A 26,260-nucleotide genomic window follows, 5' to 3' on the forward strand; every position below is an offset into this window, starting at 1 on the left:
TCACACCAAATGTTGATTTCATATTGCCTGGTTATATAAAATATCAACTAGAAAGGGACTGATGATCAAATCAGATTAAATATGGAGTAAGACAGTGTTTCCAGAGGAAAAAAGGATGACATCACATTAAACAGCTCAGTTTTTCAAATAAACAGTAGAAGTAAAATTTGAGGTTGGTGAGAGAAACACACATTTAAACCTTGGGGATCTAACTGGTTCCCTTGGTTTGATATAAGCAGAAAAAAAAAAATTCCCCAACCCTAGTGTCCCAACTATTGCCAGGATGATGAATCGGTTGTTTCAGGCAAGAGATTTTTAAGAAATTAGCAGAATGGAGGAGCTTCACATTAGGTTCTCTCTTGTATGAAGTCTACCTGAGAAAATACACAAAGCTCTAATGCTCCAAGTCTGGACAATTAGTGTGCATGAGAATCACCTATGGGATTCAGTAAAATGAGGATTCCTGGACCCCACCACCAGGCCTTTTCATTCAGCAGTTAGAGAATCGATCTAAGAATTTCAAGTTTTAATAAACATTTTAGGTAAATTCATTCATTCATATCCCGATCTAATTAGAGCATCCTTCTTTTCCATCCCCAAAGAGCAGAGCAATTTGTGTCAGTTACGTGGCTGGCCAGCTCACCTAAGCAGCGGTAGGGAATCACAATGTGGGCGTGGGTCTTGCACTGCTTGCGGCCCTTCTTGCACCAGTTCTGGATGGTCACTGGTTGGTTGGCTTCCACCACATTGGTGATCTGCAGTTCGGGGTAGACCTGGGAAAGCACACAAAAAGGAAAATTGTTATTAGTGACAGAGGCTGTCACACACACGCAGCTGATCAACCACTGCTCTTATTCTAAGGCACTGCTATCATCCAGCACCCATGCTACTCTAATTCGGATCCAGCTTAGAAATCAGGGTAAAGAAAAGATGCAGGTGACAAAAATCTAATCACTCCATTCAAAATACTAAGTGGTGTGACTTTTATTTTATTGCACCCACTCAGGCTTAAAATATTATTCTTTCTCCAGGGGAGATAAAACAGAAATGAGAGGGGACCCTCTTATAGGTACAGGATCATTTCGCTGCAAAATAAACTGGTGTGGAGATGATATTCTTTGATGTCCTAAATACATGTTATAGTAGACACCCCTGGGAACATTATCATTACTTAAACTTAAACCACCCCTATTTTACTAATTAAGCAAACATTTTACATATAGGATATGACACATAGCTTTCTTTTTTTTAAAAAAATTTCTTTTTTTTTTTTTTTAGATTGTATTTGTTTATTCTTAGAGACAGAGAGAGAGGCAGAGACACAGGCAGAGGGAGAAGCAGGCATCATACAGAGAGTCTGATATGGGACTAGATCCAGGATCTCCAGGATCACACCCTGGGCTGCAGGCGGTGCTAAACTGCTGTGCCACGGGGGCTGCCCCAACATATAGCTTTCTATATAAAAATCTTCTCTGTATTCAAAGTAATTTATATAAGAATATATAAGAATAACTTCACAGTTATCATGAGTGTCATTTAGATACAGAACAGCATTCATGCATCTCTTCCCTTGATAACTAACTACAGCCCTTTGCTTTGATTACTGATCTCAGTAAATCACAGTGCTTATTTGGAATAAAATGTGAAACTTGATCAACTAAAATATATTTGTCAAATACCAAATTACATCTTTTGATAATAATGAGTAGGGATTTGAAAGAAAAAAATAAACATAAAAATGTTATTTCTAAACCAGGCTTTCCTTTGCATAAATCTTGCATTTCACTAGAGTTGCTATTGCACCAGATAAAGACAATAAAGAGAGACAAGCCTAAGAGAACAGAAGCTGTAAGCGAGAGAATGGTTATGGTGAGGGACCATAAAACCTAAGGTGGGACTATGAAGATGGGCTACATGGTTATGAGGTCATAGTATCAATGAGACTTGCTGAGGGCTAGAGAATTTTGGCACAGAGGCACTGAAGACCAAGAGGGGGTAACAAGTGGTACTCGGAGCATCAGAGAGTGGAAATAAAGATTTTGGAGGAGTCACATCATTGGTAACTGCACAGAGTAGAATGCATTGCACCATGCAAGGGAATGGCTGATGAAGAATGATGATCACAGCAAGATCACTGGTGGAATGGGAAATTGGATTCTTGGAAGGATCTTCGAGGTTGACATTGTTTGGGTGACAGAAAGCCAAGAACAAGACACTTCAAAGACTAAGGCGCAATGCTACTGAGGTGGAAAGAGGTATCTGGATTCCAGTAGCCAGAAAAGAAAGGTGCCCTAGTTCGTGAGCCTATAAGCTCACAGCTGGGGCAAGGAACATTTTAGGGAGGAGATGGGAAGAATGGCTGGGAAGTGAGAATGAGAAGGAAGGAGGCCACCCCCATCTCCTGGCACAATGCTAGCAGGACTGTGATGCTCGCAGGACTGTGAAGAAAGAACTCCCTGCGGAGGCTCCAGGGGAAGCAGTGCTGTGTGTGTGTGTGTGTGTGGGGGGGGGGGGGGGACCGGTTCCTGAGCAAGGAAACAGCATCCGCAGTGTAGGCTGTGGAGGGGGAATTTCACTTAGGGTTGTCAATGACAGAGAGGGCTTGCCACCATCCTGTCCTTGTTTAAACTGTCAATGTTTTATTCATTGTGGGCTTGGAGGGGCATTAATTTTGTTTTTTTAAATACTGCATTAAAATATTATTTGATTCCTGAGTGCCTCATGCACCTCACCCTAGTCCCAGCCCTGAGATAAATCAGTTAAAAAAAAAAAATAAAGCACCAAGAATAGATATAAACTGCAGTACAACCACGCAGTGGCTGATAGAGTGTCAGAAAGAAATGAACCACCAAGCCATGAAGAGACAGGGCAGGCCTGTAAATGCACTTTACTAAGCGAAAGGGGCCAAACTGAAAAGGCTCCATACTCTACAATTCCAACTACATGACATTCTAGAAAAGGCAAAACTATGGAGACAGTAAAATGATTAGTGGTTAGCAGGAGTAGGTGGGAGGGAGGGATGAACAGGAGGAGCACAGAGGATTTTTAATGCTATGAAATCATTCTATATGATATTATAATACTGTGTCACTATACATTTGTCCAAGCCTATAGCATATACAACAATAAGAGCTAACTCTGATGTAAACTACAGACTGAGTAATTATGTGTAAATCCATCAAGTAGAACAAAGGTACTGTTGTGGTGGGGGGTACTGACGATGAAGGAGGCTCGGTGAGGGGTGGAGTGATATGTAAGAAATCCCTGTGCCATTTCCTTAGTTTTGCTGTGAACTTAAAATTGCTCTAAAAAATAGTCCATTTTTTTATTTAAATATTTTTATTTATTTATTTGAGAAAGAGCACACAAGTGGGGGTATTGGGGGGAGAAGAGGGAGAAGCAGCTCCCCACTGAGCAGGGAGCCTGATGCAGGACCTGATCCCAGGACCTGGAGAGCATGACCTGAACGAAGGCAAATGCTTTAACTAAGCCACCTAGGAGCCCCATAAAGTCTGTTTTTTAAAAATTAAAAAAAAAACAAACAAACAGTAAGGCACTGATCAGTGTACTGTGGGATAAAACCAGTGGTGGAGGCATATGCTATAAGATAAGAATATACAAAAAAGAATATTTAAATCAGAATCCTAGGGTGGGTACTGAGAAAGTTACTCTTCAAAACCATGGCCAGTTACCTTAGCTCCAAATGGAAAGAGCTACCTTCCCGTTATTTTATTTTGTTCTTAAGTATCTTAACACCTTGCAACGCATGCATTTTAGTCACGGATGATGCTCAACTTGAAAATGCCACTAAAAATTTAATATCCCCATGGCTTTCTTCCATATAATGAAAGGTGAAGTGGCTCTTTGTACAGAAATACAATTCTCCCGCCACCTTTCCTTGTTTATTAGATCACAAAAGTACCACGCTCATGAGTCATAAACTTCATGACACTGGAGAGTTTGTCCTGAGGGACACGACTTTATGTGCTTTAAAGTGTGAGTTACTGCATTTTTCTTAAGGGGTTCTAGCTGCCTCTTCACGGAAATACTACCCAGCTGAGAATGTTCTCAGAGGAGCTTTCAGTTTTCTAAAAGCCCTGTGGCAGGCACAGACAAGTCACATTTTTTTCTTTCTAGTTCCAAACGAAACCAAACAAAACACATCATTTGCAGGGTGCAAACTGATGAGCAGGAAAGGAAGACTCTCTTATTAGTGTTGTGTACCACCTTCGGTTTCCGATAGTAATATTTGGGCAACAGAGCAATAACTCACTCCTTTGGGACTTTTTTATTAGACAGAATTGCATACTGACAAATTAAAATCAGTGAAAGCAAGGCTTCTCCCCAAGATCACCAGAGCTTCAGAGAGACATTGGCCAAGCACAGAATTTACTTCCAGTTCCAGGCATGAAATTTAGAGCATCTGTGTTCTTCCCAGCACCTCAAGTTTCTCTCTCCAGAATGCTGACAATGACAGCTGTTAGCACGCAGGTGGATGAGGAGATTATAAAATGCGAACTGCAGAAATCCCACACACAGTTTGTGGCAGTAACTTGAACCTGATTCACCTATTTTTCAGAGACAAGGAGTTATGGATTTGGATCGGCCAAAGATCGTACAATTTTGCTGTCCTAAAATCAGGTTTATTTTAGTAGAGGGAGGAACATCAACAAGACAGGTAACAAAATTTCTTTGCAAGCACACAGGAAGTCCTAGGGAGTCCAAGTGACTACCTCATGTGCATGCAAGCCCCAACTCGAAAAAAAAAAAAAAAAAAAGACACAATGAAAAAAACACAAGTTTCTGACTAAAAAGTCAAATGCCATACACCTAGTTCTTTATAAAGCAGTTCCAGTAGGTGACAAGAGATCACCATTTTTATGTTATGAGACAAGCACTGTATGTTGAAAAACTAGCCTACCTCATAGGTTTAGGCACGAATGAAAATTAAGATAATTAGACATGCAAAGATGTTCATGGCCACTTAAGCCCCTGACTTCTCACCATCATTGAATTATAAGCATCGGTCCGATATTTTACATTTTCTTTGTGGCATCTCAACATCAACAAATAAAGATTTCTGAGTTCCTTTGGCAACGTGCAACTTGCCAACACATGCAACACATTGTACTGCTAACGCAACAAAAGCTTTACTAATAATCTGCTAGTGGAGAATTAGCAAATGAACTTTCCCCTGGCCTCCTTTTCTAAAATGTTTCCTCTGTGAACCCCAAACATGAGCAACTATTTTCCAGATCAACAAAAAAATGTAGGGAACTATAGCTATCTTAATAAATCCTTAAAACAGAAGCAAATCTAGGTCTGCATCGGTTCCCTGAACCCTACACCCTGCCAACAACTCCTCCTGAATTACAGCCATGCAGAGCACCTGGGGTGCTCCACACACACTCCTACTTAAGACCCTTCCAGCACATTGCAGATGCCCAAGCCTATTAGGGTCCCCCTGCGGGGTCGCAGACCTCCCGACTCACTGTGTAATGCAGTGCTAATCCCGCTCTCCCACTGTGGGAATGCTTTATGGTATTTATTACAGTGTACCTCTCATTCGCATTAAGGACACATATATCCAGCCTTCCCAAGGAAAATGCACTTTCTCGAAAGGCAGGAAACACAGTTTGGCACCCAGGAGCCTCCCTATGGTTCTCCACCTTCATTACCTCTGGTTTAAGGCTATCTGCAGGCTGCCAGCACCCTTCCCCTCTCTGTGGCGCTCCAGCCCCTGGCCTTCTGAAGGAGCATTCATCAGAGGCCGCAGTTTTAATTCTGCAGCTCGGTCCCTGTGGCTAAGTAGAGTCCTAGGGAAGCAAACTGTAAATCGCATTCTCTTCCTCAAGACACAGGCTCTAGCTAGGTAGACAGCACCAGGCTGGTAGGCAGAAGTCATCATTGGAGGCAGTGCCTCTCTCAAAAACCTGTGGGTGAAGGGGAACAAATGTTGGTTCATGAACACCCCCTCTTTGAGCCCCTCAAACTCCGAATCCGAGGCATTTTATCCAATCACTTTTATCTGATCACCTACCACTTTTGGTCTTGCCATTACAGCCACGTGCCTTTCTGCCATATTAGAATACACACTTCTTGAAGGCAGGGACAAATGGATTCATTTTTGTGTTCCCTTAACCATGGCCCACACTGGGACAGCACATTTGAGTGCCTCATAAATAATTCATGGACATTTCTGTTTAAGTTCAGCATCCATGAATTGTAGGGAAACTCAGGATACATTAATCTTCCACCAGAGATTATCAATGTACCTCTTAAACAAAATAATCTAAGTAGGATAATACTATTCTTGGACTATGAGCATTTGAGAAAAATAAGCATTTCAATGCCTTCCAATATTGTTCTTCCAAGTATGATATGGCAACTTAAAGCAATTAAAGCAATAATAGCCTCATACAAGAGACAGTAGATTAATGTTAATAAGAAGATGCTCAGGAATAATGAAAAGTCAGGCTCTTAAAAAAAAAAAAAAAAAAAAGAAAAGTCAGGCTCTTGCTTAGAGTAAGGAGGCCCAACTAGTGTGGTCCAGGAACCTGAAAGGCTGTCTACTCTCCTGGCCATAGAAATATGTTTTATCTTTGAAAATAAATGTATCAGTTCATAAATTAAACTTTAAAGAAAAGAGAGAGTTGAAGCAATTAAAAATATTGACAGCTAGGAGAGAAGAGTAAAACCAATCTAGAATCCACATTAGAATGTTATAGTTGGTAACCTAAGTGGTTTTCCCTCACTACAAAAAAGTACCTTAAAACCTGATCACCATCGGCAGATTTTTATTAAAAATTTCAACAGTCTAAAATCTCTCTATCCAAACTGGAAATATATTAATCTCAGACAAGGTAACTTTTAATTTGTTAAATATACAAAGCAAGAAAAGACACTGATGATATTTAAGAAAACCAAGAGCATGCAGCTGATGATATTTAAGAAAACCAAGAGCATGCAGCTTAAATATATAAAAATATTTGTTAGAGCCCTACAGAACTTTCCCCTATTCCCAATAATTAAAGCAAATAGGGGAATCTTCCATGTCTCTTTTTTGCAAACAGGCCACCTGGGACAAGTGATTAATGCCAAAAGTCCTATTTATATATAACTAAATTCCACATAACCATGGATATTTAAGACCACATAATCAAATGCAGTTAGGAAAAGGCTGAAAACAGAGTTAATGTCATGGTAAAAAGAATTGCTACAAATTCTGAAAATAAATTGCTTACTGTTCTTTCTAGTCTGTTAACTTTTGAAATAAATTTTTAACCAAATCTCAAGGATACTTCTTTTTGGGAAAAAAAAATGCTAGCAATTATGTAATGGTAATAAAATTATGTCTTAAACAAGTAAGTATGAAAATAAATAACGTGTTGCTTTGGTTTGTCTTAAATCAATTTATAGCTCTGGAAAGGAGACAAGCAACACATCTGCATAAGGTGCTTGCCAAAAATCATGCAGACCGTGAAGGAGGCAAGATAGAGCACATACATTCCAGACCCATCCAGGAACAAGAGTGACTACGTTTTATAACTACTGAAGCTGAGTGAGAGGTACCTGGGGCATTCATTATGTTATTCTTTCTACTTTTATGTGTGCTTGAAATTTTGAATTAGAAAAAATTAAAAGTAACAACAAAAGACTAGTCCAGTGGACTAGAGATTTACCCCAAAGTTAAAATGTAGTGATCTGAAAGGGTACCTGTACCCCACTGTTATAGCAGTAATGTCCACAATGACAAAACCCTGGGAAGAGCCCAGATGGCCATTGACAGATGAATGGATAAACAAGAGGTGATATATATAATAGAATACTACTTAGCCATCAAAAAAACCCCAGAAATGTTGCCATTTGCAACAATATGGGTGGAACCAGCAGGTATTATGCTAAATGAAACAAGTCAATCAGAGAAAGATAATTATCATATAATCTCACTCACATGTGGAATTTAAGAAACAAAACAGAGGATCATAGGGGAAGAGAGGAAAAAATAAAACAAGATGAAATCAGAGGAGGAGACAAACCATAAGACACTCTTAATCATAGGAAACAAACTGAGGGTTGCTGGAAGGGGGTGGATGGGATAACTGGGTGATGGGCATTAAGGAGAGCACGTGATGTAATGAGTGCTGGGTGTTATATTAAGACTGATGAGTCACTGAGCTCTACATCTGAAACTAATAATACGTTATATGTTAACTGAACTTAAATAAAAAGTAAAAAAACAAAAAAAATTGTCCAGTAGAAAAAGAGTCAAATTTCTATATTTACAAGTGAAAAGGCAAATATAAAAAACAAAGATCCAAACTGCAATGCTTGATTGCAGTTAGCACATATATAGATGAAACACAGAATCAGAAACTCTGTAGCAAAGAGGTACAGAAGTAATCATGAGATATTTTCATCTGAAACCCCAACGTACCAATTTCCTTTTCAAAGGACACATCCAAGAAGAGAATAAGGAAAATAAAATAATGAGGATTTCCTACGTGCCAGAATCACTGCAAATGTTTTATGTGTAGCACGGCACACAATCCTCAGTTAGCAATCGCTCCATTTCAAAGAAGATCAAACTGATGCAGCCAGAACATACCAGGGCCATTCCTGAGCACTCACTCAGAGGGCATGGATTTCAAGTTTTAAATAAGTTTTATACTTCAGTGTATAAACAAAAACAAAATATGCCCCAGACAATACAATTTCTGTTTCTGGATTAAAATGACTTACTTTCTTCTTCAAAATTCCCTGTAATACAAAGAAAAATCATATCAAACTGCTTTCAGCAAAAATTCTTTTAGTAGTATTAGGGATATAGGGAACAGAATAACGAATTTCATTGTGAAAGAGCATGGCAAACCAAAAACAACGGTCTCTGCTTACAATGTCATGGGGTGCTGAGGGGCAACGCGCAGCTGATGAAACATTACTGCAATGTGGGACGTGTGAGGAGTTCTAGGTTTTCACAATGATGCCCTTATGCCAAAGCAAGGACGTGAAATGCTAGAGGGCAACAGTCTATTTCCCAATAATTTGGCCCAGATCTGTTTCCAACACTGTATATGCATAAATTGCTACATATGTGCACTCATGTTCAGATTCGGACAATATTGTCTGAGAACCCTGTTCAATGCATAAGGCACTCTTACTCCAGAAGTGCTGAATGTAGAAACAAATGGGAAGGTGGTGTGCAGGGTGGGTGTGAGATGGGGAGAATCACTAAAATAAACAGGACAGGGTATGAATGTGAAAACATAATCAGATGTGTACATGTATGATCTAAATTCTCATTCTCGGTCAGTTCACGGCTATATTTAAAAATATACAAACTGTACAGTTTTACTAGTCAGCTCTACTTCAAAAAAGAAGAGAGAAAAAATATATTAAAGGAAAAAACTGACAGTAAATTAATCAAATGAGAAATATAAAAGTCCATGGTATAACTATGTACCTAAAAGTACACAGTATTCTAATATTATACTACGTGTCATTATAGTACAAAAGTACCTAGTGTTAAAAAAAAAAAAAACTACCTAGTGTTCCTGCAAATATGTAATAATTGAGTATCCATTTAAGACAGTGTTAGATGAGGGGCACTTGGGTGGCTCAGTGGTTGAGCATCTGCCTTTGGTTCAGGTCATGATACCTGGGTACTGGGATTGAGTCCTGCATCAGGCTCCTCACAAGGAGCCTGCTTCTCCCTCTGCCTATGTCTCTGCCTCTCTCTCTGTGTCTCTCATGAATAAATAAATACAGATTTTTTAAAAAGACAATGCTAGATGGTAAGAACAAATGTTAAATCAAATATTAACTTGATTAAATGATAAATGTGTAAAAAAAAAATCCAAACTTAGTTGCATCTCTTATTTAGCTCTAAATCCTATAGTTTGTGCAAGCAATCCTTTTAAGTATACAGATCATTAATACATAAAATATATCTGTTGTCATTCACAGGCATCCAGACACCTTTATTTAGCAAATTATTTCACCCAACATGAATTTTTGGATCTTTCAAATCCTGAAATCACACGCATATGTGCCTGTAATTTTTGGGTCAATTTTAAGTATACAAAAAGGTGGTCGGAACACACAGCAAAATAATAATAATGGCCAAAAATGCACCACGGCTTCTCCTGTTTTCATTGTATACAGAATGCCCTCAAAATCGGTTAAATGAATCACATGTGATGTTTGTTTTAACTTAGTTTTAATTCCACATTATTGCAGAATCAAGGTTGAGAAATATTTCTTGTTTGGAAATCCCATGTTTGGTGATATATTTTACAGTAGGAAGTTGGGCAAAGGAAATGGTTTTGTTCAACTTATCAAACAGGCAGATTTTGTTTTGTTCAGGCATTGGTATGTTTTGTTTGGTGATTCTGTTAATTTGTAGATGAAACAACTGTTCATTTAGAGAAAGAAAATTTAAAAAGCAAGGAACACATATTGTTAGCTGCTGTAAAAACTTCAGAAAAAGAGAATATGCCCATAATCTAACTGAAGATTACAAGCAAAGCCACATTCACCTGTCTGACTTTCCCAGCTGGGAATCTGTCAGTGCTGTGACTTAACCTGTTTCAAATTCCCTCCAGAGACCTGCTCCCCAGGTGAGTCAACACCTGTGCCAGGCCCTAACCTACAAAAGGTGCTCTGAATGGTAAGAATCCAGAGGGAGTTTTCATTTCTCTCCTTAAAAGAGGAAGAATAGTGTTGGGACTTTACAATTGCTTGTTTACAACTGACAGTATTTAACTTCAGCACACCTGTGTATTCCTATCATACAGAGAGGAAACAGTCTAAGACTGGTGAGGCAGCTTTCATGGGATTGCTCAGGTGTCAAGATAGCAAAGGCTGGATTTGAAAGGTCTGTCCAGTGAAGCCCCTGTTCTCCTTTATGGCACCTGACCCCAAGGGCTCCTCCTTATCATATCATCTTATATACAACAAGGCAGATGAGCAAAATGATCCTTTGCATTCCCTCTCAGGCTGACATCTGGAGATCTGAATCTCCTTCTTTTCCTGATCTAACTTCCTGTTGGATACAGGCTAATTTTTCCAAAAGTGTCTTGACCACAAAACACTCATGCTAAAAAAAAAAAAAAAAAAAAAAAAAAAAAAAAAAATCCCACAGCTCTTATTTCCAGAATTAAACCTGAAATCCCCAGATTTATAATCAAAACCTTCGACTTTCCAATTCTCTGAATTCTCAATTTATCCAATTGTATATTTATAAGCTACTTATGAGCCAAGAATGATGTCTCGCCACTCAGAAACACATGACACAAATCCTACTCTGAACAGCATTCAATAAGTACTTGCTAAATTTGCCTGAATTAAATCTGGGAAAGAATAAGATTCTTTATTACACTTCCAATTTTTTATTCTCCCATCCCGAAGCCTTTGGTTTAAATAAAACAATGTTGTTATTGTTTTAAAAATCTCATTTCATTCAAAAAAAAGAGGGACCAAAAAACCCTACAAAATGTAACTTTTGATATAAGCTTCACTATATGTTTCAGGGCGAGTATTATTCTATTTCTGTTCTATCCTAGTTCTTTAGAAAAATATAACAGTTTGGGTAATCTAACAGTTCATTAAGGTAAGTGGCCACTTTAGGCTGTTAACTGATGAATAATTCAAACAGTTATTTTCAAGTTGCTTCCGTGACAGCAGCACTTTCTGAGTCTAGTGTCTAACAGAGGAAAGGAACTGTTTTCTACCACAGGGCCACAGAGGAAAATAGTAATTGAGTGAGTAGTTGTTGTGGTCATCGATTATAGCATACAACCTATCCCAAAACTTAGTAGCTTCATTCAAATAATAAGCAATAAATTGTGTTCTCTCAGTTTCTGTGGGTCTGGTATGTGGGAGTGACGCTTAACTCTTACAAGGGCCCTGTCAAGATGTTGGCTATGGTTACATGAAGGCTTAGTTATAAGATGCACTAGTTATAAGATGCACTTCTAAGCAGTTCATTCTCATGCCTGACAAGCTAGTGCTGCTGGAGGGGGTGTCGGGAAGATGATGGAGTGGAGGACCCTAAGCTCACCCCATCCCACGTATACCACAAGATAGCCCTCACATCCAAGTCACAGTGCCGTTTAAGTGTCCTTACAACATGACAGGTGGCTTTGCTATAGCCAATATATGTAAAGTTGAAGCCACATGTCTTGATGACCCAGCTTTGCACCATCATTTCTGTAATAGCCTATGGGTTACAGAGGCCAGTCATGCACAGTGTGGGAGGCTCCTCGCAGGTGTGAATGCAAGAGGAAGGCAAGTTCCACTAGAAGCCATCCTGGAGCCTAGTTAGCTACCACATAATAATTTAGAATTTCCCACTATTCTGTGGTTTGGGCAATTCTCCACATGGTGTTGCCAGCTGTGTACTGCAAGGAAGGTTGCAAGCTCCAACTGGGCATTATGCACATGGCTGTAGCTGCTACCGCTCTCTAGTGTCTCTTCTTATATGGGGCACTGGTGCCATCATGGGGCACCACTCTCATGACTTCATCTCACCCTAATTACCTCCCAAAGTCTCCACTCCAAAAACCACCATCTTGGACATGGGGCTTCAACATATGAAGTTGGGGGGAGACACAAATATTCAGCCCACAGCAGTCCTCAATACATATATGATGAAAAAATGAAAGAAAATCCTCAAATAGGACTGACTATGCTAATAAAAAACAACAGCAACAAAAAAGTAAGGAAATGCAAGTATTTGAGTGATGGCTGGGCAGAAGCATAACTATTATGATTAGGGAAAACAGGGTATTTCTGGGTTCTAAGAATGGGTGCTCTGAATAAAATGCAGATTAAACAAATATTCTATTTAAACCCTAAGTCTCAAACGATCTTCCCAATCAAATCAGGAGGCAAAAATGACAATATTAGTAACAAAACAACCAAGAACAGGAACACAAATTGAGAGGAACGAGAGACTATGAAGGACATGGGCTAGATAATTTATCATCACAATAATAATATTTGATACATCATATTAAGCTAAGCATTCATAGATACAATGTGCAGCTATACGGGCACTCTTTTGGAAAAAATAAATTTAACAAGTGAGTTAAATTGGTTAGCAAAAGGTCGAAATGAGGTCACGGTCATGAGTTCAGTCAGTTTCGTTTTGTCCTAGGAGCACAGACTGCTAACAGCTGCCTCTCTGACTCAGCCAGCTGTCTCTAAAACATCTGTGTTTGGTCACAAGAGGGACTGAGAACATAAAGAAAAAAATTATCCATCACTATTGGGAGAAAAATAATCAGTAAATGAGTAGCACTGTAAATGGGAACTAACAGAACTGGTGTCTTCGTTTTTTGTTTTTTGTGTTTTTTTTTTTTTTTTTTTTTTAATTTTTGCACAATGACAGACACCAAAATACAATGGGTAAATATTTTCAAGGTGCTGAACAAAAATGCCCATCAACCTGGAACTCTCTACTTCATTAAAACATCGTTCAGGGCAGCCTGGGTGGCTCAGAGGTTTAGCGCTGCCTTTGGCCCAGGGTGTGATCCTGGAGACCTGGGATCGAGTCCTGTGTCGGGCTCCCTGCATGGAGCCTGCTTCTCTCCCTTTCCCTCTGCCTGTGTCTCTGCCTCTCTCTGTGTCTCTCATGAAAAAATTATAAATAAAATCTTTTAAAAAAGACATTGTTCAATAAGAATTGAGAAAGAAAAAAAAAAAAAAGAATTGAGAAAGAAGTAAGATGAGAGCCAACCAAGCAAAAGAATCAAAATAAATAATATAGGAATAGAGATGCTTTGGTGGAAGGATTTGTTGTAAACAATGAACTCAGTTAAAGACAGAACCTGCCACTATGATTATTACGGCAATTATAATGGAACAGATTGTAATATTACCATTTTGAAAATATAAAATTACTATAACTTGCAAAACCTGTGAAAAGAGGAGATAGAAAAACTGTGAATATTATTTTCCTTGGCTTTCTTAGCAGAAAAATCATTCAATTCTGTCTAAAATGAGATCATGGAGTCAAAAAAGGAATAAAGGCAAAGAAACATTCTTCAACAACACGCAAAAAAATTCAATCCTACAAAAGAAAAACTATCTCTAATTATAAAAGATAAATATAAAAATACTTACAAAGTGGAAGTGGCAGGAGGACCTTAAAATATCAATAAGGAATATTCCAGATAGTTCAGGATTCAACAGAAAATGCCAAACACTGTTTAAAAGTTCTAAGTGACCATCGCTCCACCTTACCAGTGTCTCAAAAGCTGGTTAGTTATGACACACTATGAATTCCTTCAGCTACCCTCTCTCCAACCTATGACTTTTCTTTTTTTTTCTGTTTTTTTTATTTTTAAAAATTTTTTATTGGAGCTCAATATGCCAACATATAGCATAACACTCAGTGTTCATCCCACCAAGCGCCCCCTTCAGTGCCTATCACCCAGTCACCCCAACCCCCCGCCCACCTCCTTCCACTACCCCTTGTTCATTTCCCAGAGTTAGGTGTCTCTCATGTTTTGTCACCCTCACTGATATTTTCACTCATTTTCTCTACTTTCCCTTTATTCTCTTTCACTAGTTTTTATATTCCCCAAATGAATGAGGCCATATAATGTTTGTCCTTTTCCGATTGACTTATTTCACTCAGCATAACACCTTCCAGGTCCCTCCATGTCAAAGCAAATGGTGGGTATTTGTCATTTCTAATGGCTGAGTTTTCTAATGCCTTGTGTGCTTCTAAGCCCACTGTGTCAGGCTATGGTCATTACTCTATTTCAGCCCCATGCCACTCAGTCTTCGTCTCTTTTCTGGCAAAAGCCCCTCTCCCCATACAATGTGGCTCTGGTTGGGCTGTCCAACAGACCACACAACTTCAAGGCCAAGGTAGACCAGTCCCAGTACAGAGTCCTTATGGGTATGGTAACTGAGCCAAAGGCAGGTGTGTGACCAAAAAAGCAGGGCCAAGCAGAATCCCCACCCCCGCCCCCCTCCCTGGAATGATAATGCACAATGGCAGAACCAAGTTGGAATACCAAGCTTAGACATACACTCTCAGAGCTACTGCTGCCATCTTCTCTGGCCTCCTGGAGGAAGCCCATCTTAGCAGGAAAAAACGAGGTAAATACATAGGAGAAAGGGTAAAAGCAGGGAACAGTAGAGGCCCCAGGAGAGAAATCCCAGGCAGTCCTGAGTCTCAGGGCCAGTATCTAACGACCCAGTTTTTCAGGCCTTTTTAAAAAATTCTGTGAGCTCACCACATCCCAAGATCCTTCCTATCTGTGGCAGAAAATATTCTCCATGTGTAAAGGGTTTAGTGAGTTTGTCACCTAGCAACAGAAACTGCCTAATCAACCCACCCTTATAATTTTCCCCTCTTTCCAAGACTCAGCTTTATCCCCTGGATCTCATTCCAACTCAGCTCTCACAGATACCTAAGCCTGGTTTTCTCATGATGGACACCTACCTTCCCCACAGTTTAGCGTAGCCTTCCTTTAGCTTAAATTCATCCCCCTTAAAACACACACAACGTAACACACACAACAAGACAAAGCCTTTCCCTTTTCCTTGAATTGTCCTCAAGCTCTCTGCCCCTAGATCTTTCCCCAAAGAGTTCATAGATGTCTTCACCATCCATTCATGTTATTATTCCTAAAACCTACTGCAAATTGACTTGTCCCATGCTCTTCCACTGAAATTGCTACCCTAAAGAACGACAATGCCCTTTTATATGCCAAATTAGAAGAATGTTTTGTTACAAAACAATGCCCATGACTGAGAAATGGGGATTACTGGTGTCCTCAGTAGGGACATGCAGGTGTTGTTTTCCAGGGCCCGGGGGGCAACAGGAGGGAAAAGATGACCTGATTCTATAGAGTGTATTCTTCTGACTGACTTGCTACAGCCTGAGCTACTTTACACCCCTGTAAGTGTAGATAATGTAGAAATCTGATAGCAGTGCAAGTATTTCCAGTCCCACACAATGCAGATGAGAGGGATCGCATTTCTTAGTCCTGTATATAAAATTTGTTGGGAAAGGTATTTAAATCTCTTCTAGTCAATCTGAACCAGCTTTCACATCTTCTAGGTCACCTCATTCATTAATGAACTGACGAAAATCTTTGATGTGTGTTCATTTTGCAAGAGTCAAGTTTTTGCATTGTTAACAATTATACTTTCACCTTTCAGTCTACGTCACACTTAAACTCATCACTTCCTTCACTTAGAAATTAATCCGGCTTGACTTTCAGCACCTGATGCCTCCTAGCTCTGGTCCTACTCCTCCTCCACTAATAGCATTATTTCACTCGTTCCCCTTCAACGTTGCAATTTATCAAGATTCTTTCCCAGAAGCATCACGAAGGTAAAATGAAAGTAAGCACTTAGCAAGGTAGCGTAGGACTCTGTTCACGTTCAATAAAGTTAGCTCGTATTAGCATCATCAAACTGGTCAGTTTTTATACTGCTAAAAGTATTCTACAGCCTTTCTCTCTTCCTAGATTCCCCTTTAGGAACAGGTTCTGTGTTACAATCATCACTGCCTCTTTAGCACCCAGGGATATACGTTTGAAGGAGGGAGAGAACCCCTGGGCTCTTGAAAAGTATTCATGTAATACCCTTATACTAAAATTTTTTTAATGAAAGATATATTCAAAAGGACCCAAACAAGCCTTCCACCCTGATTCCCAATCACCAGTAAAGTTCTGGTTGAAGGTCTGGGGGGATTCCTTATATCTGCTTCCTTCTCTCACTTGCCAGGTAATGGGATCTGAGACCCTTATAGCCCAGAGTCACTAGTGGTATGGGACAGAGGGCAAAAGCAACACAGTCCAACAGAAATACAATGGAGATATATCACCTATGTCATTGTAAAGATAAAATTCATACTAATAACATAGTATTTACAATTTAATAACATATATAAGTTTAAATCACCATATACAAAATATTTCAATATGAAGTAGGAAATTACTAATGTGATATTTTATATTCTTTTTTCATATAAATCTTTACAATATAGTATTTATCTACAGTTCCAGCACACATTCATTTGGACTAGCTGCACTACAAATGCTCAACAGCCACATGTACCTAGTGTCTTCCTCACCAAATGGCATGGAGGCTCCTACAGAGAACCCAGAAGCTAGATTTGGAGTCAGAATGATAAAGCAAAAGGATGACTTTTTGAAATGCAAAGCTAAATTTCTTCCCCTTCTTAAAATAAAATAATAAAATTAAATTAAAATAAAATAAAATAAAATAACACTTCCATGACTTCCTGCTGTTATAGAAAAAACAAACTCATGAAAAGGGCTCACAAGTCTGACGTCCTGGCCCTTTTCTACCTCTGTTGTATAATGTTTGTCTAAACCATCTCAAGACTCAAGACTCAAGACTCTTGCCTGTGCACATCATCCTAGTGGGTAGTGGGCTGCAAGAGGCATGAAATACCAGAATTGCAAGACAAAAGAAAAACAAGAAGCTTACTCTCCTGTCCCATGGCCACTGACAATCTGGGAAAGTCTGGGACCCAGAAGAACCACCCTGTGGCTTAGCCCTGGAACAAACAACAGACAAAGCCAGGAAGTGAAGCTACCCAGACATTAGTGGGATCTCTAAGTGGTGTGGGAATAAGGGTTGTTCTCAGGATCCTGAAAAGTAATTTTTATATAGTTGTCATACAAATGTAAAAGCATCTGATTATTCATAAGCAGCACTACAGGAAGAAAAATTTAGATGCAAACTAAGATACATGCATCAAATTAGCCATTCAAACAGAAAACGATGATGTGGTCAACATCATAAACTGAACTTAGTTCTAGCCTTTAAAAAAATAATATTCAGAATGCATAATCTGTATGTATATTCAGAAAAGTGAAATGGTATAAAAAACCCTAAGAGCATGCATGCAGAGTTCCAATTTATCAAACTTACAACTCATTACAAAACTGTACCAAAGGAACTCTTGCACAGAATGTATTATTTCCAAAATACATATTTTAGAAATGTTGCATCTGGACAAAAGGTAATTTCTTATCAATCTCTATTTTTTTTTAAAGATTTATTTATTTTAGGGGGCAAGGGGCAGAGGGAGAGAGAGAATCCTCAAGCAGAATCCCTCCACTCTCAGGATCCCAGGACCCTGAAATCATGACCTGAGCTAAAATCAAGGGTCATATACTTAACTGACTGAGCCACTCAGGAGCCCCACTTTCAATCCCTATTTAATAAATGCTTTTAATAAGAAATAATAATAGACTTAAATATTAGTGATTTTTACTTAAATATGAAGAATTATCTTCTTACATCATGGTTCATGATCCTTCAAGATAAAAATTACTTGATATGTAATATACTGTGATAATGGATGCTTCTTTGCTTCTCGAAACACAAGAGTTAATATGTAGAGACTGTCCTTCCTTAGAGTGTCACCAAAAATATTCTGTGTATATATGCAAAAAAAAAAGAAAACATTTTAAAAAGGAAATTTTCTAGTACATTAAAGACTACAACAAAGAAAATGTTGCCAGGTTGTTTGCTGTTTATATGAAGGATAAGGAAGTTATGCCAAGACACCTAAGATTAATTTATTTAAATGTTCTTAAAACACAAACAGTCACATATCCTAGACTGGTAATTGTCTGAAAGTGTGGCATAAGATGTCTTGAACTCCAGTTATTTCAAACTGAAGTAATAAGGAAAGAATACCTATACAATATAGTATACAATATAGCACGGAAACCAGAAAAATTACAAAAGGATGAAGATCTTTATGAATGGTGAGGGCCGTAATTTTCAGGATATAAAAGTTAAAAAAGAAAAAAGCAAAGTACAGAAAGGTGCCTCCTGTGAGCATTTTTTAATAAGAAAAAGAAGGAAAACCATTTATTTTCTTTTATTAGGAGGATAAATCAGAACAATGAAAATGTTGATCAATAGAAGATGGGTGCCAAGTGAGATTTCTGAGTGCAACTTTTTATAGAGTTCATAAGTTTTAACAATGTAAATGTCTTACATTTTCAAAAAAAAAAAATTTAATAAGGAATGAAAGACTTTAATTGGGGCAGCCCGGGTGGCTCAGCAGTTTAGTGCCTGCCTTTGGCCCCAGGGCGTGATCCTAGAGTTCCAGGATCAAATCCTACATCAGGCTGGCTCCCTGCGTGGAGCCTGCTTCTCCCTCTGCCTGTGTCTCTGTCTCTGTCTCTGTCTCTCTGTCTCTCATGAATGAAATAAACTCTTAAAAAAAAAAGAGAGACTAAAATTGAACATAAACAAGGAAAATCTATCAAATTGGTAACATAAATAGGGAAAATTAATTCTAAGAAATTTTAAATACATTATCTTGACTGTGAAACCACGTGGGATATATTCTAAAGGTAAATGATGTGCCAAGAGATCTTAAACTTTACTCAGTTGGTTTACTGATGATTCCAACATGACATCATAATTTTTTTAAAAATATATGTATATTATATATGGTGAAGCAAGTAAATATATTAATAATATAGTGAATTATTTGGAACCAAGATTCTTCTTCCTTCTCCTATGATCCTCTGTTTTGCTTCTTAAATTCCACATATGAGTGAGATGAAATCAGAGAGGGAGACAAACCATGAGAGACTCTTAACCATAGGAAACAAACTGAGGGTTTCTGGAGGGGAGGGGAGTGGGAGGATGGGGTGACTCGACGATGGGCATTAAGGAGGGCACATGATGTGATGAGCACTGGGTGTTATATGCAACTGATGGATTGCTGAACTCTCCCTCTGAAACTACTAATATACTATATGCTCATTAATTGAATTTAAATTTAAAAGTTCATAAAAACATTTTTTTAAATCTTAAAAAAAAAAAAAAAGTGAGCATGAGAGTTCCGAGGATGGATCATAGCACACTGTAGATGTATTTGCTATCACTGAACTGTACAATGGTAATGATGATCAATTTTGTCTTTGTGTATTTGTACCACAATAAGAAAATTGGGATGAAAAACAAAACAAAACAAAAGGAGCCAAGATTTTCACAGCCAGAGATAAAAGATAAATACTTCAGAAGTGAAGTTTTCAAAAAATGACAGGCACATGCTTTACGGGCATGTGTCCACACGCGAGTCCTGGCTGCTGGAAGGGACTTACTTCTTGGCAGTACTGCAGGATGTCCTCCTTGGAGCCGATGCAGGTTTTCGTCCCCAGAGGGTCTGACTCCCATTTTCCATTCTGCACGTTCATGTGCATCCGTAGTTTGCCACACAACATGGCCACCTGAGGTTCTGCAAGCAGGCCAGCATTGCCGTCAGTGGGCACCTAAGAAAATAAGCTGGGGTTAGTTATACAAATCCACGGCTCTGGGGAAGAGAGTGGGAAAGGGCTGTAAAGAGGAACTTGACAATGGAACAATACCAGAAAGAGTTCATTCTCACTTCCAGAAATTCTTACAGGTAGGAATTAGCCCTGCCTTCAACGTTCCTTGAGTGGAGCATTCCTGTCTGCTATATACATCTCCAACCATAATACAGTGCCTTTTTTTTTTATGTTGAAATACAGGCATTAACAATATTGAGAAGAATTTATTCATTGAAAAGTTTATACAATTCCCCATAGCAGATTTTGCGGTGCCTACTGAAAGGTTCTGAAAATAAAATAAGGTGTTTTTCTGAAATAAATATAATCATTCTGGAGGAAACCATATTCTCATAATAATCTCCAACTGATTCACACAAAGAACAATGCCAACCCCCTGCCTGATGACCAGGTCCAAGAGTAAGGTGAGCTCCCTGAGCTGGAGGCGTGGCGGTAGTGTGCTCTCTTAGGGAGCAAGTGACATTAGGTTTTGCTGAACATAAAATTACTGTAGAATTTACCATGCACAAATGTGACAAGTATGTTGGCCATTCCACTGGTTTTCCCTCAGAATATTCTCTGGTTATCACTCTCTCAGCTCTCTCTCTCTCTTTTTTTTTTTTAATTTTACTTATTTGAGAGAGAGGATGCAAAAGAGCATGAGGTGGGGTTGGGGGTGCTTAGGGGCACAGGAGAAGGACAGAGGGAGAGGGAGAAAGCAGAACCCTACTGAGCAAGGAGAGCAGGAGCCAGCCTCGGGACCCCAGAATCATGGGATCATGACCTGAGCCAAAGGCAGACACTTCACTGACTGAGCCTCCCAGGTACCTCATTACTCTCTCAGCTCTTAAGAATAGGTTAAGGGTGCTGAAGTCACCTCCCTGAGCACACGAAGCACGCTGCAGAGATTCAGCAAGGTCTCCTTCTCAAGAGTCCAGCAGAGCACCTGCTGTGTAAGTTAAGAGGTCTTAACTGTGATCATTGCAAGCAGTACACCATTTCACCAAAATAACTGAAAAGGTTGCCCTTCTGTACTTCCAACCCTTCTGTGAATAGATACTACCTTTCTAGAAGTATTTTTTTAAAATTTATTTTTCATATAGTTTTAAAAGAGAAAATGGAAATTCTGAAGAATCTGTACTACCTTACTTAATGGGTTCTGATGTCAAAAGAAAAAAAAAATCAGCAAGAAATAAAAAACAAATCCATGAGAGTAAAAGCGTTATTTGAAACCAGGGAATCAAAAGACATTAAGCACAGTAATTCCTCCATTGTTAAAGCCAGCTGCTGAGGAAATGTGTGATGTCCATGTCAAAAAGAGTAAACTTCCACCAGAGGCCATTCATATAGTCGAGAACTGGATGATTCTATAATAAAGTATATCGTTTCTAAAAATTGTTCACAGGAGGGAATAAAAAACAAAACACTAAAATTGCACTGAGAGATTTCAGTTAAGAAATAGCTTCTTGACATTTCTTCCCACAGAAATGTAAAAATAGATCAAACATCTGTCCATTCTAGTCATCTTCGTATATATTTTGTCCAACCACAAGCAGATTTATGTCATTTAGAAAAAAAATATCTTGCACCGAACCCAGCTGAGACCCATCACAGACACGAGTGCAAAAACTCCTGGCAAGATCTCCTAAATCATATTTCAGGTTAACATCTTCTCCCTAATTCTACTTTGTTAAGGTATACTGAACAAAATTCTGCCCCTACATAACCAAATGTAACAAAGAGCAGCTTGAGGCCAGCGTATCGGGCTGTCAGCAAGAATCAACAAGAATAGCTGGGACCCCTCGACTCCCCAGTCTGGGCCCCTTGCCACCTCCTACAATTTCCAAGCCAGAACCTGGCATCTCATTTTCAACAGATGCGAAAAGCAGCCTAAGCAGAATGTTCCACAAACTTAAGGTTCACAGCTTTCCTGAGGGAAGAGGAGGAAATTCAATGCCTTGATCCTAAAAATCAGAATACAAATTTTATCAATTTTATTACTGAAATAAGTAGTAAGATAATGACACTGCAAGAAAGGCAAATGATAATCAGATGCCTGTAGACAAGGCTCTGTATGAGCTGCTATGGAGGATATAAAAGTATTTTTAATATACAACATTTATTTATTTATATGTAAAAATTTGAGCCTTGCCTTCAAGGAATTTACAATTTAGTCAAGAAATCACTACTGGATTCTCCAGGATGCTTCATTCTGCTCAAACGCATCCCTTGCCCCAAAGATGTCTAGTCTTAACAGGATCTTGGTAACTTATTTCTAAGTGAGCAGAGACTGATGGTCCCCTACCATAGTTGGTAATTATTTTATGGAATGAATTCCCTCCTTGGTAGCTCAAAATTTCTCTATACCTCAGATACTCCCTAATCTGTTCACTACAGTTTCTACCCCCTTGTCGGTCAAAAGACCTTTTATCCCATACCTTTCCCTCAAAGAACGGGTAGGTGCCAATCTCTCTCTCTGTGGCAGCCAGCCTCCATGAAGGCCCCCAAGGATCCCTGCCTCCTTTATTTCAGTTCTTGTCAGTGCTATCCTGTAATACATAAAGGTCTGTCTGTGCAACAAATAAAATAGGGCAAAATGATATGGGACTTCCTAGGAAAGGCCATAAAAGGCACCACAGCTTCTTCCTTGCTCTCTGGGATCCCTCGTGCTGGGGGAGGTCAGCCAACATGTTGTGCAGACATTTGGGTAGCTCTACGGGGGAGGGCCACATAATGAGATGAGGGACCAAGGCTTCCTGTCGACAGATGTGTGAGTGTGGAAATACCCTACTGCTGCCCCAGGCCTTCAGGACTGCAGCCATGGCCTGCAGGAGAGAACCACCCAGAAAGATATTCCCAAATTCCTGACCCACAGAAACTGAGACACTAAATGTTTATTGTTTCAAATCATTAGGTTTGGGGTAACCTGCTACATAGCAACAGATACCAAATCCGTTCTTCCTTCTCCAGCTCCCTAAGACATCCACAAATAGCCTTTGATCACCTCTACTGAAAGCAAGCAATATTAGAAAAAAAAAAAAAAAAAACAAAAAAACAAAAAACAAAACAAAAAACCTTCCTCCTTTCTCTTCTCTGCCAGCACAGGGGGGTCAGGAAATTTCTCCTGTAAAGGGGTAGACAGTGAATATTTTACGTTTTGTAAGTGAATAGTCTCTGCTGGGACTATTCAACTCTGCTGCTAGAGTAAAAAAGCAGCTTGAGACAGCATGCACGATGGGTGTGGCTGTTTTAGAAGAAAATTGTACTGACAAAGCAGGTGGTGGGCCACATCTGGCCAATGGGCCGTTGTCTGCCTATCCCATTTCTTTCTTTAGTTTTTTTTTTTTTTTTTTGTAAGATTTTATTTATTTATTTGAGAGAGAAAGAGAGAGAGAGAGAGAGAGAGCCCAAGTAGGGGGAGTGGCAGGCAGAGGGAGAGGGAGAAGCAGGCTCAGAGAGCCTGACGTGGGGCTGGATCCCAGGGTCCTGGGATCATGACCTGAGCTGAAGGCAGACACTTCACCGCTTAACCACCACCCAGGTGCCCCTGCCTATCCCATTTCTTACAACAAATTACATTAGCTGGGGATTTCAACACTCACAGATACTACCTTCTCATCTGCCTCTGAAGCCCCCTGCCATCTGGTTTACATTCCACCCATCAACTTGGCTCACTTCCTCAAAGGTCACATAATGGCCTCTGGAGAAGCCAAACAGGCTTTTTCTTCAGGATCTGTTGCTTTTCATATTCTCGGCCATACATGAATACTTCCTTGGGAGTCTCTGCCCTTGGACTCTGTTGCAATGAACTACCTGAAGTCTTTACTCCTTTATCCCATTCGTAACTCCCAATCCTTCAATTTCACAGCATAAGACATTCCTAAAGATTGGGGGCAAGGGGTTGCTTCCCTTTTACTTTTTTTAAAACATTTTATTGATTTACTGGATTGAGAGCAAGCACAGAGGGAGAGGGAGAAGCGACTCCCCGCTGAGCGAAAGCCTCAGCTTGTGAGGCTCCATACCAGGGCCCCAGGGTCATGACCTGTGCCAAAGGCAGCCACTTAACCCATTGAGCCACCCAGACCCTTCTCTTTTACTTTCTTTAAAGAGTGTTCCTTCGTGATCTCACTCTTTCAACTTCTAGCTGCAGACAGGCAATTCCAAATGAAATGATAATAATAAGATGGCAGCAAATCAACATTTCTTTAATCAGTAAAAACTTACTGATACAACACGTGCTAAGCACCAAACTAGTTTTGGGGACAAAGCAGTGAATCAAGCCTTGTCCTTGCCTTGACCACCGGATGACCAACCATCCCAGATTGCCTGGGCCTGAGGGGTTTCCAGGATGTGAGACTTTGAGCACTGCAAGTGGGGAAAGTCCCTGGCGACCTGAGACAACCAGCTGACAAACACAGCAAGTAAATGTTTTTCTTTTGTTCCTACCTCGACTTCTTTTTATTTCTTCCATTCTGCATTCTGTTATCCTTCCTTTTCCCTGACTTAATGGTCCTTTTGAGGTCACCTGCGTGTATGTTTGTAAAGCCCACTACCCAAATCTTGGCAATCTTTCTCACATCTCGAATGAATGGATTTTGGTCCTATTATATTCCTAGAAATTTTTTTTTTTTTTTAGGTAAGCTCCACATCCAGCATGGAAGCCCCAGCTTGGGGCTTGAACTATGACCCTGCGATGGAGACCTGAGACACTTAACCGACTGAGCTCCCCTGCCTGCACCCCTGGGTGCCCTTACTGGAAAAGATTTTTGCCTTGTGATCTCTTCCTTTTAACAACGGTAGTTACGACCAGAAAATACATACTTTAGTTCCTTTTGGACTTTTCACCAGACGAGATCTAATATTAACTTATTTAAAAAATAACTATAAAGAATCATGATCATTTACATGCTCCATTTTCTGACAGTGGAGATTGTTTTAACAGTTCAAACTCTGATTCCTCAATAATTAGGGCCAATTATTACACTAGAAATTATAAAAGTGTATGTATGTATACATCTATTACATTTGACATTACAAGAGCCCCTTTATAAATTAATACTTAATTCACAGAAACCTGTTTCTCGGGCAAAAATTCTTTCCCAAACCAACACCAGCTGTGAACAAGATCACAGCAATTAGCTGAGAGATGCAAAGTGAACAAGAAGCTTTTCTCTTCTTTTTTCTCCCACTTGTAAAGAATTCCATGTTTAAGTACCATATTCCCGGCCCAGTGAACTAAAAAAAAAAAAGAAAAGAAAAAAAAAGACAAGCAACCCACAAGGATCCACTCCCCACCTGCATCAAATAACTGGTTTAAGAAAAGCCTGGTTGCTTCAAGCAGCCTGCTCTTGAGGCACAGAGCCAGAAGGAAGATATCCCAGCCAAGGTGGTCACTGGGGAGAGAATTCGGAGCCATCCTTCAAGGGCCTGACAAATTTTACTCAAATTCCTTTTTCTGACTGAAGCCTTAAAAAAATGGCTTAATAAATCATACACAGGGTCTGATTCAAGATCTATTAATGAAACTGAAATCTTTGGGTCCCAGAGTAAGTTATTTGCTGCCAGTGAAAATGCATGTACTCAGTAAAGCATTCCTAAAGATAATTATTCCTAACTTTTTAAAGGACTTCTCCTTTTAACAGAAATGAAATGCAAAACTCTACTAGATGGGAAACAGAGCCACTTAAGTAACGATTATATTTTAATTTTGTTTTCATCCTAACACTATCTAAGGTGACATAAGGTTACCCTGCAGGAATGCAAGACAACACCTAAAAGATTGGAAGCCTGGCATAACTGGCCATTCATGGTGCGTGCATTTCTGAAAGACTGAAAATGAAGATAATTCTTGTAAATGGAATGACTTTCCACTGACATCATAAGACCAGAGATGCTTTCCCATGGGAAAACAGTGTTCAGTGACAATG

General features: G+C 39.4%; 1 protein-coding gene across 4 annotated transcripts in view; it reads right to left on the reverse strand.

Annotated features, from left to right (window-relative positions):
• Positions 1-26,260, reverse strand: part of APP (amyloid beta precursor protein) — a 265,420-nt gene that overhangs the window by 185,392 nt on the left and 53,768 nt on the right. For all 4 annotated transcript variants that reach the window (NM_001293279.1, NM_001293276.1, NM_001293275.1 and 1 more), the window contains 2 exon segments: positions 644-773; positions 20,130-20,297. In NM_001293279.1, coding sequence (NP_001280208.1) covers positions 644-773; positions 20,130-20,297 — 298 coding nt within the window.

Source organism: Canis lupus, chromosome 31, assembly GCF_011100685.1.
Source record: "Canis lupus familiaris isolate Mischka breed German Shepherd chromosome 31, alternate assembly UU_Cfam_GSD_1.0, whole genome shotgun sequence".
Lineage (NCBI taxonomy): Eukaryota > Metazoa > Chordata > Mammalia > Carnivora > Canidae > Canis > Canis lupus.